Source organism: Adiantum capillus-veneris, chromosome 4, assembly GCF_014529385.1.
Source record: "Adiantum capillus-veneris isolate H3 chromosome 4, ASM1452938v2, whole genome shotgun sequence".
In the NCBI taxonomy this organism is placed as follows: domain Eukaryota; kingdom Viridiplantae; phylum Streptophyta; class Polypodiopsida; order Polypodiales; family Pteridaceae; genus Adiantum; species Adiantum capillus-veneris.
This window is the reverse complement of record NC_140934.1, coordinates 1,571,589-1,587,856: the sequence shown is the minus strand read 5'-3', so window position 1 is coordinate 1,587,856 and position 16,268 is coordinate 1,571,589. Positions and strand designations below refer to the sequence as shown.

At 46.7% G+C, this 16,268-nt stretch overlaps 2 protein-coding genes across 5 annotated transcripts in view; both read left to right on the top strand.

Annotated features, from left to right (window-relative positions):
* Positions 1–16,268, top strand: part of LOC147458603 (uncharacterized) — a 69,731-nt gene that overhangs the window by 28,041 nt on the left and 25,422 nt on the right. The gene's annotated exons all lie outside the window — the stretch shown is intronic.
* Positions 91–3,109, top strand: LOC147458604 (uncharacterized). Its single transcript, XM_086509659.1, has 3 exons — positions 91–1,251; positions 1,355–1,684; positions 1,736–3,109. The coding sequence occupies exons 1-3, from the start codon at positions 634–636 to the stop codon at positions 1,922–1,924; spliced, it is 1,137 nt and encodes a 378-aa protein (XP_086365785.1). The 5' UTR covers positions 91–633; the 3' UTR covers positions 1,925–3,109.

The following is a 16,268-nucleotide window of genomic DNA, read 5'->3' as shown; positions in this document are numbered from 1 at the left end:
CTCTCTCTCTCTCTCTCTCTCTCTCTCTCGCAAGTGTCTACACTCTAAATCTATATAAGGATGCCCTCTTTCTCTTCTTCTCCATTATGTTCCAACTCAAGGCTCAAGCTCACGAGTCATTCTCAAGCTCTCAAGCTCTCCATTCCTCCATGAAGCATTCCTCCATAGCTCTCAAGCTCTCCATTCCTCCCTCATAGCTCTCCATTCCTCCATGAAGCTTTCCTCTTGAGTCTTCCTCTCTCACACCTCCTCTCTCCATCATCAAAAAATCTCAAGCTCTCCATTGCGTAACCCTCTCAAGTTTCAACTTTCAAGCTCTAAATCTCTCAACTTTCAAGTGTTCTATCATGCCTCCCCCTCTTCATGAAGCTTTTGAAAAGCATTGCCGTTCCTATGAGAGAGTGAGGGACAAACGAAACATTTGTAGGTGGACATGCAAGTATTGTCCCAAGATCATGACCTCCTCCTCCACTCGACTCATCATCCACTTGACGAAGATGGGAGGTGAAGCCGGTCCATGTCCCAATATACCCGACGACATTTTGGAAGAGTGCAAGAAGAAGTATCTCCCTTTGAAAACGCACAAGGTGGGGATGAAGAGAGCCCAAGAGGAGATAGTGGCGCCCGACATTGATGTTACCAACTCGGAGGAGGATACAACTACAAGCGGCCCTTCTCCCTCTACCTCCATTACAAGCGGTGACGCGACGGCAAGCTCAATGGCTACTAATAAGAAGAAGGCATCGGCAAGTGCTAGTGGCCGTCCTCCAAAGCAAGCAAGGCAAGCCTCTCCTCTCGCAATCGGTGGGTTTGAGCTCCGGTCCATTGTCTTTCCTCAAAGAGAGACAAAGGCTTGCGGACATTGAGATTGCACGCACCATCATTGAGTGTAATCTTGCTTTCAACATCCTTCGACTAGAGCGGTGGAAGAGGATGGTGAAAGCTATTGCGGCCGTCAGTCCATGTGAGGGGTGGACGGGTCCATCCTATGCGGACATGCGCACCAAGAAGCTCGACGAAGAGCGGACAAGAATCGACAAATCCCTTGAGCCCGTGCGAGCCGGATGGGCAAAATATGGGTGCTCCATTCTCTCCGATGGGTGGAGTGATCGTAAGAAGAGGGGCATCATTAACATACTCGTGTCATGCCCTCTTGGCACCTACTTCTTGAGAGCTGTTGATGCGGGAGCAAGAGGCAAGAAGGTCACGGGAAAATTCATCTACAAGCACATCAAGGCGGCAATAGAAGAGGTAAGAGTTTAAGTTGTTCCCTCTTCTTGTGGAATGTGTAGTATGTACTTACTACTTTTTGCCCTCTTGATAAGTGTTCTAAATTTTTCTCTCTTTAATGTAGGTCGGGCCCGAAAATGTGGTGCAAGTGATCACCGATAATGCATCCAATTGCACTAGCATGAACCGACTACTTGAGGCCGAATACAAGAACATTGTATGGACCCCTTGTGCCTCCCATTGCCTCGATCTTCTCATGGAAGACATAGGAGAACTAGAATGGGTGAAGGCCATTCTCACCCAAGCCCTCACTATCATCAACTTCATCAATGCTAAGGTGAGGGTAGTTGCAATTTTTCGCACGTACTCCGACAAGGAGTTGAAGAAACCCTCGGCAACACGATTTGCCTCTATGTGGCTTCTTCTTGAGCGCCTCTACAATGTCCAAAACAAAGTGCAAAAAACCATGGTGTCCGATGAGTTCAAGCAATGGTGTGAAGGAGAGAACTCGGCAACCTCACAAGAGGCAAAGGCCATCCAACGGCTTTCCCTCAAAGAAGAATTTTGGGAAGAGGTGAAGGGTCTTGTGGTAGCCATCTTGCCCATCTACAGAGTGCTCCGAATGACCGACATGGAGGGATCTACCATAAGCCTTCTTCACCACTTCATGGATGAGGCATACAAGGAAATATAGGGAACTGCTATTTTGGGCCACGAAATGTGTTCGCGTCATTATCTCCGGTATGACTAGGGGAACACTTCACAACTTTGCCGCGAAGTCAACTGAGCGACCAATCGGGTGAAAGCCAACGCTTACCGCCCCAGGTTCCCACATCCATCCTCCTTCTGCACTAGGAGCACTGGAGAGCAAAAGGGTGAAGAACTAGGCTGAATCAGCCCCTTCTCTAATAACTCCTCAACCTAGGCCATAATCTCTTTCTGCTTGTAGCAAGGCTACAATGTCACTTTCACAGGACATACAGTTAGTACAGCTGGTACAGTGGTCGGCTCTGGTTCACACTGGACGGACTCTCTGGGCTGGACAGTGACACCTGGCAGGATACGGACGGTGGCCTAGTGGACATCGTGGCAAGGTCACCACCACTCAATTTCGGGATAGACTTAGATGGCTGACATTTATGAGCCGTTGGTGGCTCTCTATGGTTGTACATATGAGTAGTTGTTTGAGGTCATTTGGAGCATTATCTTTTATGTAGTCGTTTAGAGTGAGTCTATACACAGAGCACGTCTTCACCATCCCCGCACATCTGAGCCTCGACACCCCATTGTACCTGAGAGTCCTAGGCTGGAGCTGAGTGTGTTGCCACGCCAGAGTCTGTATCAATTCTTTGAGATAGTCGAGTCATTTGTTGTGGTCTACTGTTGCTGTGTTGTTGTGTCTGTGAGCGTTGTTGTCTATTGTTTCCTGTTTTCAGCCTGTTTTGAGTGAGATTGTCACGCACATTGCACTGAGGAGCACCCACTGTAGAGAGCACGACACCCTATTTGCACTACATGTGCTCTCATTTTGGCGATCACGGTGGGACCTCAACTGAAGTCTCACTCTCTGTGAAGTGCAACTCTTGAAGCTAGTTGGGTTTATCTAGATTCGCCTACTTTGCCTGGCACTGTGTAACCTAGTGGTGGTCTGTTCCTCTCTCGCCCTGGTCCATTTCGGCTGGTCCATCTGGTCTGGTCCTATCTCGCACTGGTCCAATTGGTCTAGTCTCTCTAGCCTGGTCCAATCAGTCCTCGTCCCTTCTCTAGTCCCTCCTCGTCCCTGGTGCAACCTGAGTCTAGATAGGCACCAGAGTCTAGACCTGTCGTCAACCAATACACGTTGTCCCGGTCCAGCCCGAGTCTAGACCTGTCTTCAACTAGGTTTTCTTGCCCAAAGTTAGGTTGGATTGGTGGTCACTGCATGACACATACAAGGCAGTCAGTTGAGCATCAAAGCACACTACTGATCCCTCTGAAGTACTACAACAGAAGACGACCCTTGGTACCTAGTAGAAGTCCATCAACCTCATCACCCATACCTCCACATAGGACATCACCCATTCCTCCATCCGGTTCCACATCTTCCAGATCACCTTCTCCACCAGTAAAGCTCTCTCCTATTCTGCTATAGCAGGCTATTGAGCAACAGGCTCAGTAAGGGGCCATGGAGCCGTTGGCTAGCGTTTTGGCCAAGGTAAACATCAAGTTCCCTACATTCAAAGGACTCTCTTCAGAAGATGCTGGTGACCATGCAAGGAGGTTTGTATCTCTCTGTAGGGGTCGTTGTCTTAACAGGGAAGATGTTTATTTGGTACTCTTTCCATCCACCTTGGATGGCTTAGCAGACAAATGGTACAGCCAGTTTGCAAAGAATCATTTTGCAACTTGGGCAGCCTTAAGACAACAGTGCTGTGTAGCTTTCAGGCCAGGTGACTACCTGGAGAAGGTGCTGGATGAGTTGGCCAACATGGTGCTCCATCCAAAGGAAACTTTTGCAGGGCTTATGATCAAGACCAAGTCTCTGGTTGCCAAGCTTCCCCAGCAACCCTGTGAATTCATGGTTAAGAAGTGGGTGGAGAAGGCGCTTCCCAAAACATCGCAACAAAAACTCCGAGAGAGTCTCCGACCCGACGCCACTTTGGAGGAGTTCATCGCAGCTGCTACTAGGATAGAGGGGGCTAGGAAGCTGTTCAACAACTCCTCTCACATAGAGACCCCCTCTGTGTTTTCGGAAAGTCCTGCTGATCCATTGACTTCTTTGTGTAGAGAACTTGAAGCCCTAAAACTACAAAGCGCTCTTGAAGAGGAGAAATTTATCTCTCTTCGCCAGGAGAAACCCCCACATCTAGAGGCTTTGGATCAAATCAAGAGAGCTAGAAGAGCTTCGGTCTCAACAGGAGACTAAAGCTACGGTATGGTGCAGTTCGTGTCGCTCTCCAGGACATCCTCCACAAGACTGTCCCCTCCGAGCTTATTGCCACTTCTGCGAGAAGTCTGGGCATGAAGACAAGGATTGCTATTATATCAAGGGATTACGGTAGATACAACAAAGTCTAGGTCTGTCTCTCCAACAAGGGCTAGCACCTACATCAAACATGGTGTCACCATATAGCTATCAAAACCCGATGCCACCTCTGCTGACAACACCTCCTATGCAAGGTATGCACAACAACTTTACATCCCCCAGCTTTCATCATGCTAGTACTCCTTCAATTCCCCAAAGCTTCTACACGTCAGCATCCGGTCCCATGCAGCAAGGGTCGAGACCACCTCGCCCCTCAAATAGGCCAATTTTGTGCTACAGGTGCGGGGAGTATGGACACTATCAGAGCAAATGTCCCTTACCAGAAGGGTCCCCTCCTTGCCGACATTGCCCTGAAGCTAAGGATCACTATAGTAAGGATTGCCCAAAACAACGAACGTCCACATTTGCAAGCCCAAGCCAGAATCAGCAGGAGTTTACATTCCCAAAGCTTAATCTAATCACAGTAAACTCCATTCCATAGGCCCCGCCTTCCACGCTTGTAGTTGCCTCTCGAGATGGGTTGAAGCAAGTGGAAGAGCCGGCTGGTGTGCTCAATCGGGCACAGAGAGCTGCTCTTGGCCTCAGCCTACTTGGCGGTCCATTCTTTCCATCTCCTGTCACACAAATCAGTCAAACTCCAGTAGTAGCTGACAAACCAGTAGGTAGTGTCAAGAGCCAACCTACCTCGCTTCTATCAGATATTGATGGTGCTTTCATGGAAGCAGTAGAGGACTTTGCGAAGCTGAAGATACTAGAGCAAGATCTAATCAAAGGAAGCAAGCCCACATCAGAGTCTATCTTGAAAAACACTTTTCAGCAAGTGTCACTGTACGACATGCTTCGACTTGATGCAAATTTTAGGAGTGACACCCTTTCCATCATCCAGTCTTTGTACCCGGGTGCAGGGCCTAGTGGCGAGCACCTACCTGTGCAGCCCTTGGAGTCCTATATGATTTCATATCCAGCTGCTCTCCTCATCGACTATAAAAGTCCTCGTCTCACTGTGTCTATTCGTGGGCATCAATTCTCAGGCGTCATAGTGGACGGTGGATCTGGAATCAATCTGATGCCAGAATTTACTATGTTGGCCTTAGGCCTGCAGCCTTCTCGCCCTGCTCCATTCACTGTTACATTGGCAGACTAGAGGACAGTCCACCCTGTGGGCATAGTAGAGAAGGTGCCGCTGATGGTACAAGGCTTCACATTTAGCTTAGATTTTGTGGTGGTCAGTCTTCCTCAGGTGGAGGGAGGATTTCCATTGCTGATTGGTAGACCATGGCTGCGGCATACTAAGGCACTGCATGATTGGGGAAACGACGCCATGTGGATACATACTCTTGGCTCCCCCATGCAACCAATTCGGCTCGAAGGAGGTATGGATCCAGTGGTTCATCACAGTTCATTGTCGGTATAGTCCAATCCCGACCCTGAGCAGCCCATCCCACCCGACGGTCTAACGAAAACCTGCTGCATTGGTTGGAAGCTACCGCCTCGATGCCATGCTATGTTGTCTCTATTCAAAACTCACCTGTGCCGATGACACTCTCTCTCCCAACTACTCAGGCGGACATAAATGTCCCTAGTCCTACAGCAGACAGTGGACCAGTCGAAGAAGTAAGTGTGTCAGCCCCAAATTCTCATGATTCAGATGATCCTCCTATGGAAGCCCTCGGCCTCGGGGAACCTATAACACATCACTAAAGGAGGAAAAAATCTTTTGTGCATGAACTCGCCAATGATTTCCCCCTCCCTCTAGCATCTCCCCTAGGTCGGACGCCCCGCCCCCTCAAAAGCACTCGGTTATGCTTGTGTCTGAAGATTTACCCTTCGAGGAGCTTCCACCGGGATGGTTACAAGAAGAGTATGCAGAATTTCAAATCGATCAAACACCAGCACTCGAAGTCTCAAAGCTCCAAGAGGCAGCTCAGTCCTCAACTACTGAAGTACCCTCCACTGTTACACCTCCTGACCCTGTCAAAAAAGTCAACCTGGGCGACCTTGACGACCCTCAGTATGTCCTCTTAGCAGCTTGGTTATGGGAGCATCCCGCATTACTTGATCAGGTAGTTTCTTTTATTCACTCGATGTTTTTGCTTGATCCTACAAGGATTTGGAAGGGATCCCACCAGAATTGGGTCTCCACACTATCCCTCTCGTTCAAGGGGCTAAGCCTGTCAGAGGCCGAGCTTATAAGCTCAACCCAAAGTATGCAGAGGCTGTCAAGTCACAGCTCGAAAAAATGCAAGAGGCAGGAATCATTGTACCTATGGAGCACTCTGAGTGGTTATCACCCATTTTGATAGCGTCTAAGAAGCAGTCAAATAAAATTCGTGTGTGCGTAGATTACCGCGCGCTGAATAAGGTAACTATCCCAGATGGTTTCCCCACACCTTTCACTGAGCGTGTGCTCGAGAACGTAGCAGGGCATGTTTTGTACAGTTTCATGGATGGGTTTAGTGGATACAATCAGTTGGGCATCCATCCAGGTGATCAGCTAAAAAACAGCCTTTGTGACTCCCTGGGGTATTTTTATCTACAAGGATGTCTTTTGGGTTGAAAAACGCTCCACCTTCTTCAATCGGGCGGTATATCTCATCTTTTGTCCTCTGCTTACGGATCATCTTCGCATCTTCATGGACGATTTTTCGACCTTCTCAGGTGCTCAATGTTGAGCCCCAGTGGAAAATCTAGAGGAACACCTCGCTCAACTCTCTGTTGTCTTCCTCCGGTGCAGAGAGGCACGCCTAAAACTAAATCCTAACAAATGTCATTTTTTGGTCGCTGAGGGCACACTGCTAGGCCATGTGCCAGAATTTCAAGTTTGCAATTTGAGCCAAGAATCTCCAGCTCACTTGCTGAAATCTTTCTCTGGTCTACTATAATCCTTGCTCAAGTTAGCGCTATCTCACGGCTTAATAGCCCCTGCGTGTTTGATTTCGTGCGCTTGATCGAGTTCTAGATGGCAGGAGTAAGTGACACCCAGCAGTGGGCAAGCCACAAACTCCATCTCTGTGGGGTTGCTAGGCCATGTGGTGTCCGCTAAAGGTTTAGCACCTGACCCAGAGAAGATTGTGGCAAAGCTTTGTAGGTCACATAGGCTATCATCGCAGGTTTATACGCATGTATGCGCAGGTGGCTCAGCCCCTAACACGCCTAACCAGTGCTACTGTTCCCTTTCAATGGTCGAATGCAGAGGCTAAAGCTTTTGCATATCTCAAAAAACGCTTCACTGAAGCGCCTATCTAGTAGCTCCCGATTGGTCTCTCCCTTTTCATGTGCATACTGATGCCAGTCAATTGGCTGTGGGTGCTGTGCTGACTCAACTTAGTAAAGAGTACAACCTGGATCGCCCTGTTCACTATGCAAGTCGCCTACTCACCAAGGCAGAACGCAACTATAGCACCACAGAAAGGGAAGGTTTAGCTATTGTGTATGCTTTGCAAAAATTTCGGAATTATTTATTAGGGGTCCACTTCACAGTTATTATTGATCACCATGCCCTGCGCTATCTGCTCAACAAACCGCAAGTTGCAGGTGGAGTATGGCAATGGCTACTCCTATTTCAAGAATTTGATTTTGAAGTGGTACTCAAGCCCGGAAAACATCATGTCCTTGCCAACCACCTCTCTCGCATTCATACGGGTGAAGAAGCAACAGGGATTGCAGAAGACTTTCCAGATAGCAGCCTCTTTAAGGTGGATACCACTCCGGAATGGTACGGCGATGTTTTGCATCTACTTTCTATTGGTGTGTACCCAGAGATGAGAGATGGGGCATTGATTTTGTGGATCCAATTACTCCCTCCGCCCAACCAAGCAATCGGAAGTCTCTACTAGTGGCTACAGATTATGCGACAAAGTGGGCAGAGGTATTGGCAACAACGGATTGCACTAGCACTACTGTAGCCAAGTTTCCCTACAAAAACATTTTGTGCAGGTTTGGGTGTCCCTTGGAAATCACCAGTGATAGGGGTAGTCACTTTGTAGGGTTAGTCCCTTTGTGAATGAAACAATTTCAACCTTGCGTACCAATTACAAGATTTATCACCGAAAATCTTGTTCCTATTACCCTAGAGCAAATGGACAGGCTGAGAGCACTAATAAGGTTCTGATAGCACTTCTGCAGAAAGCATGTCATCTCCATCCTGCAACTTGGGCTCAAGCTATCCACGGCACCCTTTGGGCATACCGAACTTCTTTCAAAGCCACAACCAATCACACCCCATTTCAATTAGCTTTCAGTTTGGAAGCGATAGCACCCTTCGAGTTCGATTCAGGATCTCCGCGAGTGGGTAGTCTGCGTGCCAATGGAGATTTGGGGTCGGCATTTGTCTCTCGTCTTTACCTTCTAGAGGAAAGCCGAAGTTTGGCTTCCCGGGCTCTGAAAGCAGAGCAGCTTCGTCACAAAGCATGGCATGATAGCCATCTCCGAAAGACGCAAATAACGCAAGGAACACTGGTGCTACTTTATCAAGTTAAGTATCTGAAAAAGGCTAAAAAACTGGTTCCACCCTGGCAAGGGCCATTCAGGGTGCAGGAAATTTCGCCACAAGGAGCAATCCAGTTAGTAACTTTGGATGGTGTTCCATTGCCTCACTCAGTCTCGGTAATTGGGTATTGTCACCAGGAGGTGTATTTTTCCTGTTGCCTTCTGTAAATAAGTATTAGATATATTTATTTTATTTTTACTTGTTTGTCCCAAAACCCTTGAAAAGGTGCAAGTGGACATTGCATAGCCAGTGTGAAACGGCTGCAGCCAAATGGGTTTCTCACATCGGGGATCTAGGTCGGTCAGACAGGGACTGCTCGGGCCAGTTAGCACTGAATTCTGATGAGTATGGAAGCTCGTGTGCGCCAAACTGGATTTTGGGCCACTCGTCAAGTCACTGCAACTTTATAAGTTGAAAGGAGCCAGTAAATTAACCCACATTGTAGATGGTGGTCAAATGGTAGTCTTCAATGATGGTCAGGAGACCGATAGGGACGCCATGGAAGCATCTCCTAAAATTTAGGGAACTGCTATTTTTGACCGGAAAATGTGTTCGCGTCATTAGCTCTGGAATGACAAGAGGAACATTTTATTGCTGTGCTGCCAAGTCAACTGACGCACCCGTTGATATATTTTTAGCAGGGAAAGCCCAAACTCGGAAACTGGGCGACGTGTTGGCCTGTGAGCGATTCTGCCACTCTGGGAGGCAAAAACGAGCTACATATCAACAAAGGGGGCGCCATTTTCAGCCTCAGGTGGATTGTAGCAGGTACAGAAGCTATGGAATGCTTACCTTGCCCTCTATGCACAGTATGGTGACGGGAGTGATGCCCCGCACGCTACATACTGCTCTCTTTCTCCCCTACGTACAGTATGTTATGCCCCACTAGTGGGCTTCTCATTTGACCTATGTACACTTCTGGGGGTTTATGCGCGTTTGCCAAGGCAAGAGCCTTCTGAACAGGAACCGAATTAGCTAAATGCTAATCCCCCACAGGTACGCACAGTTCCATCACGAAAGATTGCGAGTTTGGAGAGTTTTCTCACATGAAAACTCATCCAATTCACAGGGGAACTGTCCCATTGCGTGCGGGAGCCCTTGGGACACGCGTAGGCGTGTTCGCTCCGCTAAAAACGATCCGAAACAGGGAATTACAGCCTGCTGTGTTTTTCTGCAGGTTTAGGGTTTCGCACCTAAACTGCAAGGGAACACCGGGGGAGTCTCGTGAGAGCCTTGGGATGCGTGTACAGGCTTTTGGGCACCCGGCAGTGAAAAACAGGGAATTACAGCCTGCTGAAATTCTGTGACAGCTCGCCAGAAAGCTTCCAGATAGCGAGGGAATCCGTCCTAGACAGGTGCTTTTGACCTACAGGGGTTTTTGCGCCGTTATGCTACCAAAATCAGGTCGAAAACCTGCGTTTTCAGCCCTCACCAGGTTTGGACAAGCTTTGTGAAAGCTTGTGCGAAGTGGTCAGATCGTCTACTTTAATTTGAATAAAGAAATACCGAAAGGGGCGCCAGTCTTTGGGGCCTACAGGGTGTCGGTCTCGTGTGCGCAGTGACATTCTAGTCGCTGGACGCAACTGCGTTCTCTTCCCTTCTCAGTGCTCTGTGTAAAGTTAACAGGTAATTGAAATAGTACCGCCCTCTACGTTGTACGGGCCGGTTATATGGTTCCATCGACGGGATAGTCACTTTTTCTTCAAAAAGTGCAGCGTGGATTGTTGTGGGTGAAAGCAACACAGAGCTTGTCGATATGGCAAAGAAGAGAGACCAAGTACCTGAAGAGGGATCTTCCTCACATGGCACAGAGAAAATTCCTTCAACTCTTCAAGAAGAGGACAGGTTGTTTAGAACTCAACTGCGTTGTTGCATGGACATGTTTCAGCAGTTGGCTAACAATCCAAGGATGCAAGAATTCTTACAGGCTCCGACACAGGGTTTTCAGCCTCCTACACAGGGCATGACTGAGCCGTTGCAGGAAAAGGAGATTTCCAATGCGCAGAGGACTCATGATGCTCAAGGGAAAGCCCATGTGGTTGAGCAACTAGCGGTGTCCAATGATCCAAAGCAGCTTGCTTTAGCTGGAGAGTAACCGTTTGTGAATGGTCAAGGGAGTAATGAACACGCTGTGCGTCAGACCCTTCCATTACCTAATACTTATCCTGGTTATTTTGGAGGTGGTTCAGTGTTTCAAGCTATGGCTGGACCTTCCACAGGTTATATGCCAAGGAATGTGTTCGGGACAATGCAAACAGGCATGGGTAACCCTATGTACGCGAACATGGGTGTCCAACCTGGTTTTCAGGGTGCCTATGGCCAGTTTCGAGTGCCTGGAACACAATTTGGTATGGCTGGTTTTTCGCAGCCATACGTACAAAATGCAGATATGACAGGGAAAACAGTTGATGCGAGTGCTGGAATGAACACTCATGGAGCACCACTGCTACAGGCACCTGTTTATGATAATGTGGCTCCTTTGAGTCAACCTAAGGATAACAAGGTGGGCAGGGAGTAAGTTTGAAACTTTCAGAGGAACTGAGGACCAATTAAAGGCTTTGACCTTTATACAACAGTTCGATGCAGCTTATGCTGGAGGCAACTTCACGGAATCTTCAAAGATACGCAAGGCTGCCACTTTCTTGAAAGGGAATGCGCTCCAATGGTGGACCGCATTGTTGAACCAGGGTCAAGCCCCATCAACGTGGGTCAATTCAAACAGCTTTTTGCGCCTGCATGGTTGACAAACACTTCTGAAGTGGATGTAATGACGGAACGGCACGAGTTGAATGCTAAACAGTGTGCGGATTTGGAAGAGTACAATAAACGGTTTTGGGCCGCACTGTTGCCATTCACCTCTTACAGGTTTGTGCCATTGTCAGAACAGATTGAGAAGTACTGTTGCGGATTGCCCAAGAAAATCAGGGACTATTGCACAAAGACTACTGTCATGAATATATTTCAGTTGATAGAGAATGCAAGAGTGGCCAGCAATCTGTTGAAGGGAGATTCCGATGGATTTAATAGCCACAAGAAAGGGTCCTAGGGCAAACAGTTTTCAGCCAAGGGCAATGTTGCAGCAAAGCCTTCTGAGTCTCCTGCAAAGAAGCCCTCCACTGAAGAAGCTGATACGTCCAAGAAGCAGTCTAAATCTTCTTCGGAACGAGGACAAGGACAAAAAAGGCATTTTTCTGGCAAAACTTTTCAAGAAAGCAAAGCTCTTAGGGAGGCCAAGAAATGCTACATTTGTGAACAAGAAGGACACTTTGCAAATGAGTGCCCACAGAAGAAGTCACAGGATGAGGATGACAAGTCAGACCATAAAGGGAAGAAGCCAAAGCCGAGTGCAGGACTTGTTCCAGATTTGGTTGGAGACCAGCCAAACACAGATGCCACGGAGCTGTGCAGAGCTTGGGGCAAAGTTAGAGACCAGACAGTGCTGGTTTTCTTTGATCCAGGAGCCCGTGCAAATTTCATATCACCAGAATTGGCATCAAAGTTGGACATTCGTGCAACGGAGATGGGTATGACAGGCGAAGCAGGTTTGGCATGCCCAGGACATTCAGAGCCTGTTACTCCCATTCTGGGAAAGCTTCGTCTGCACATTCAGAGTTATGTCGATGCGGAAGAGTTTCATATTATGCCACTTGAGGGCTGTGATGTGTTATTGGGTATCCCATGGTGTTACAGGTTGCATGCTATGGTGGATACTTACAACAAAAAGATTACCCTTGTACATAGAGGAAAGACTCATGTCCTTGATGTAAAGCTTAAAGGCGAGTCTATCCCATGGTGTTACAGGTTGCATGCTATGGTGGATACTTACAACAAAAAGATTACCCTTGTACATAGAGGAAAGACTCATGTCCTTGATGTAAAGCTTAAAGGCGAGTCTATTCCAGTTGTTTCTGCTTTTGCTATTTCATCTGTAATAAAGAATCATCTTTCTGCGTACTTGATCTTTGCAAAAGAAGTACCTCAAGTTGTATCTAATTTGTCTACCTTAGATAAAGACAGGTCAACTTTTTTGAGTGGTTTCAGTGGTTGTTTTTCGGACTCTTTGCCAGGGGAGTTACCTCCTGAGAGACCTGAGGATCATACTATGGATCTTGTGCCAGGTTCTAGTCCACCGAATAGACCACCATACAGGGTTAATGCAGCCTAGCAGAAAGAGATTATGGGTCAGGTCAACGAGCTTTTAGAGAAGGGGCTGATTCAGCCCAGTTCATCCCCTTTTTGTTCGCCTGTACTCTTAGTGCAAAAGAAGGATGGTTCATGGCGCATGTGCATTGACTATCGCACCTTGAATAAGAATACTATCAAGAACAGGTTCCCCATACCGAGGATAGATGACATTCTTGATCGGCTTGAGGCAGCGTCATTGTTTACAAGAATAGACCTAAAGAGCGGGTATCATCAGATACGCATTAGACCAGAAGATGTCCATAAGACTGCGTTCAGGACAACATTTGGTCTCTATGAGTTCCTTGTCATGCCATTTGGTCTCACAAATGCTCCTGCCACATTTAATAGAATGATGGACAGAATTTTTAGACCACATAGAAACTTCGTGGGTACCTTCTTTGATGACATGATTGTCTACTCAAAGTCTGAAGAGGAGCATAGGGATCACTTGACTGCAGCTTTCAATGAGTTACGTAAGAATAGGCTACTCATCAATGCGAAGAAAAGTGAGTTCTTTTTGCAAGAAATTCACTTCCTTGGGCACATTGTTTCAAAGGATTAGGTACACATGGATCCCGCTAAAGTGGAAGCAATTAGGTCATGGCCAGACTTGAAGTCCGTACATGACATTCGAAGCTTTCTAGGCTTATGTTCCTATTACAGGAGGTTCATCCGAAATTTTGCTGAGATTGCTTCTCCACTCCATGCACTACAAGGAAAAGGAGTTACTTTCAAGTGGACAGCCAAGGAAATTTTAGTGTTCAAACACTTGAAAGAGAAGCTGACTTCAGATCCGGTAATCATTTTGCCAGATCTTTCGAAACCTTTTGTGGTTTAGTGTGATGCGTGTGGCCATAGTCTTGGTGCAGTTCTAATGCAGAATGGCCGAGTAGTCGCATATGAGAGCAGAATTCTTTTGAAGACTGAAAGGAACTTGCAAGTCTATGAGAAAGAATTGTTGGCAGTAATTCATGCTCTCACTAGTTGGAAACACTATTTGCTAGGGGCTGATTTTGTTGTCCAAACGGATCATCAAACCTTGCGATATTTTCTTACACAGACGAAGTTGTTTGAGAAGCACATGCGATGGGCAAACATCTTGTCAATGTTCCATTTTCAGATTGTGCACGTGCAAGGGAAAAAGAAGGTGGTGGCTGATGCGTTGTCACGAAAGCCCCAAATTTCAGCAGTGTCAATTCCGTACCATTGTGAACTAGACGAAATGAAGACACAATATGCTGCAGATTCAGATTTTGCAAGGATCTATGACCAACTTGTTGATGGGCAACATCATGAGCACTATATGCTTAAGAATGACTTTCTCATGATGCATGGAAAGTTATGCGTTACTAAACAGTTACGGCCAAAGATTTTGATGGAAAGTCATGCTCCACCTTATGCTGGGCATTGTGGAATTGATGCGACAGTGAAAGGGGTTGAGGCATTCTTCTATTGGCCAGCTTTGCGTCAAGATGTTGACACATTTGTGAGATCATGCTTAGTATGCCAAAAAGTCAAATTTGACAGACAAAAGCAACCGGGATTGTTGCAGCCATTGCCGATCCCTGATAGGCCACGGGAAAGTATAGCAATGGACTTTATCTTTGATCTTCCAAGGACGCAAACAGGAAATGATGGGATTTGGACTATCATTTGTAGGTTCAGTAAGCAGGCCCATTTCATTCCTGTTAGGAAGAAGATAAAGCCAGAACACATGGTCAAGATATTCATGAGCAATATCTTTAAATATCATGGGATGCCTCAGTCAATTGTCAATGACAGGGATCCACGTATGACGAGTCTTTTCTGGAAGGCATTGTTTGAGAACATGGGCACTACGCTAAAGTTCTCTTCTTCGTTTCATCCGCAAACTGATGGACAGTCAGAAGAGGCAAATTCTACTGTCCTGGACCTGCTCAAATGTTATGTGTCAGAGCACAAGGCAACTTGGGAACACCATCTTCCATTGGTTGAATATGCTTACAATAACACTGTGCATACGTCAACAGGTAAGGCACCATTTGAGATAGTGGAAGGAGGGAAGAAAGTCCCGCCCATTTTGTAGACTAAGGACAAGATTTTTGAGGCAGACAAGTATGTGCAAGATATGGATGAAACATATAGGAAGATAAAGATTGCTCTTGAGAAGACTCAAGCTAAGCAAAAGAAAGTTGCTGATCGTCACCGTCGTGAACTTGTATTTTCACTTGGTGATTGGGTGCTTTTGCGCTTTGAAAAGGCCAGGTTAAGGAAAAGGAAAGGCAAGGAACGCTTGTTTCCTAAGCTCAGTATGCGATATTATGATCCTTTTCAGATTTCAGAAAAGATCAGCGATGTAGCTTATAGGTTAAAGCTACCAGAAGGCTGGAAAATACATAATGCTTTTCATGTCAGGCTTCTAAGGCCCTTTGTTGGTGATGTGCCAGAGAATATGCTTGATGAGGAACAACCCGAAGTGGAAGAATTGGATGAAATCCTTGTTCCTGAACAGATATTGGCACATAAAGAAAGAAAGGTTAGAGGAAAAGTTGCAAGACACTATTTGGTGAAGTTCAAGAACTATCCATCATTAGATGCCAAATGGATGGAAGAGTTTGAATTGCTTGATTCACCTCAGCTATTGCAATTGTATCTTGAAGCCTTTCAGATGGAACCCACAGTGACTTGATGTAGACTTTTTGGAGCAAGGCAAGAGCATGGTTCATGATGCTCAAGAGAGTAGTTAAGCAAATGTATCTACTCTTTCCATACAGAATTTAGCTTGAGAAGTTTGTGCTTGAGAGTACACTAGAAGACTTCTATGCTTGATATATGTGTCGTAGCCAGGTTGGTGGGATTGTTTAATCGTCCAACGCTACATTTCCGGAAGCATGTATATCTTGGATTCCCATCATAGAATATATGTGATATCAGGAGATATCTGCATGTATTATTGGCATGCAAGCGAGGTCGCTTGCAGTATTTCAAGGGTGGGGTGTGTCACCAGGATGTATTTTTCCTGTTGCCTTTCGTAAATAAGTATTAGATATATTTATTTTATTTTTACTTGTTTGTCCCAAAACCCTTGAAAAGGTGCAAGTGGACATTGCATGGCCAGTGTGAAACGGCTGCAGGCAAATGGGTTTCTCACATCGGGAATCTAGGTCGGTCAGACAGGGACTGCCCGGGCCAGTTAGCACTGAATTCTGATGAGTATGGAAGCTCGTGTGCGCCAAACTGGAATTTGGGCCACTCGTCAAGTCACTGCAACTTTATAAGTTGAAAGGAGCCAGTAAATTAACCCACATTGTAGATGGTGGTCAAATGGTAGTCTTCAATGATGGTCAAGAGACCGATAGG

Excerpts from the sequence above, each read along its gene's own strand:
- LOC147458604 (XM_086509659.1), top strand. The coding sequence starts at position 634 with ATGTTACCAACTCGGAGGAGGATACAACTACAAGCGGCCCTTCTCCCT. Across the intron at positions 1,252-1,354 it reads TCAAGGCGGCAATAGAAGAG|GTCGGGCCCGAAAATGTGGT; the intron begins GTAAGAGTTTAA and ends TCTTTAATGTAG. Across the intron at positions 1,685-1,735 it reads TCTACAATGTCCAAAACAAA|AACTCGGCAACCTCACAAGA; the intron begins GTGCAAAAAACC and ends TGTGAAGGAGAG.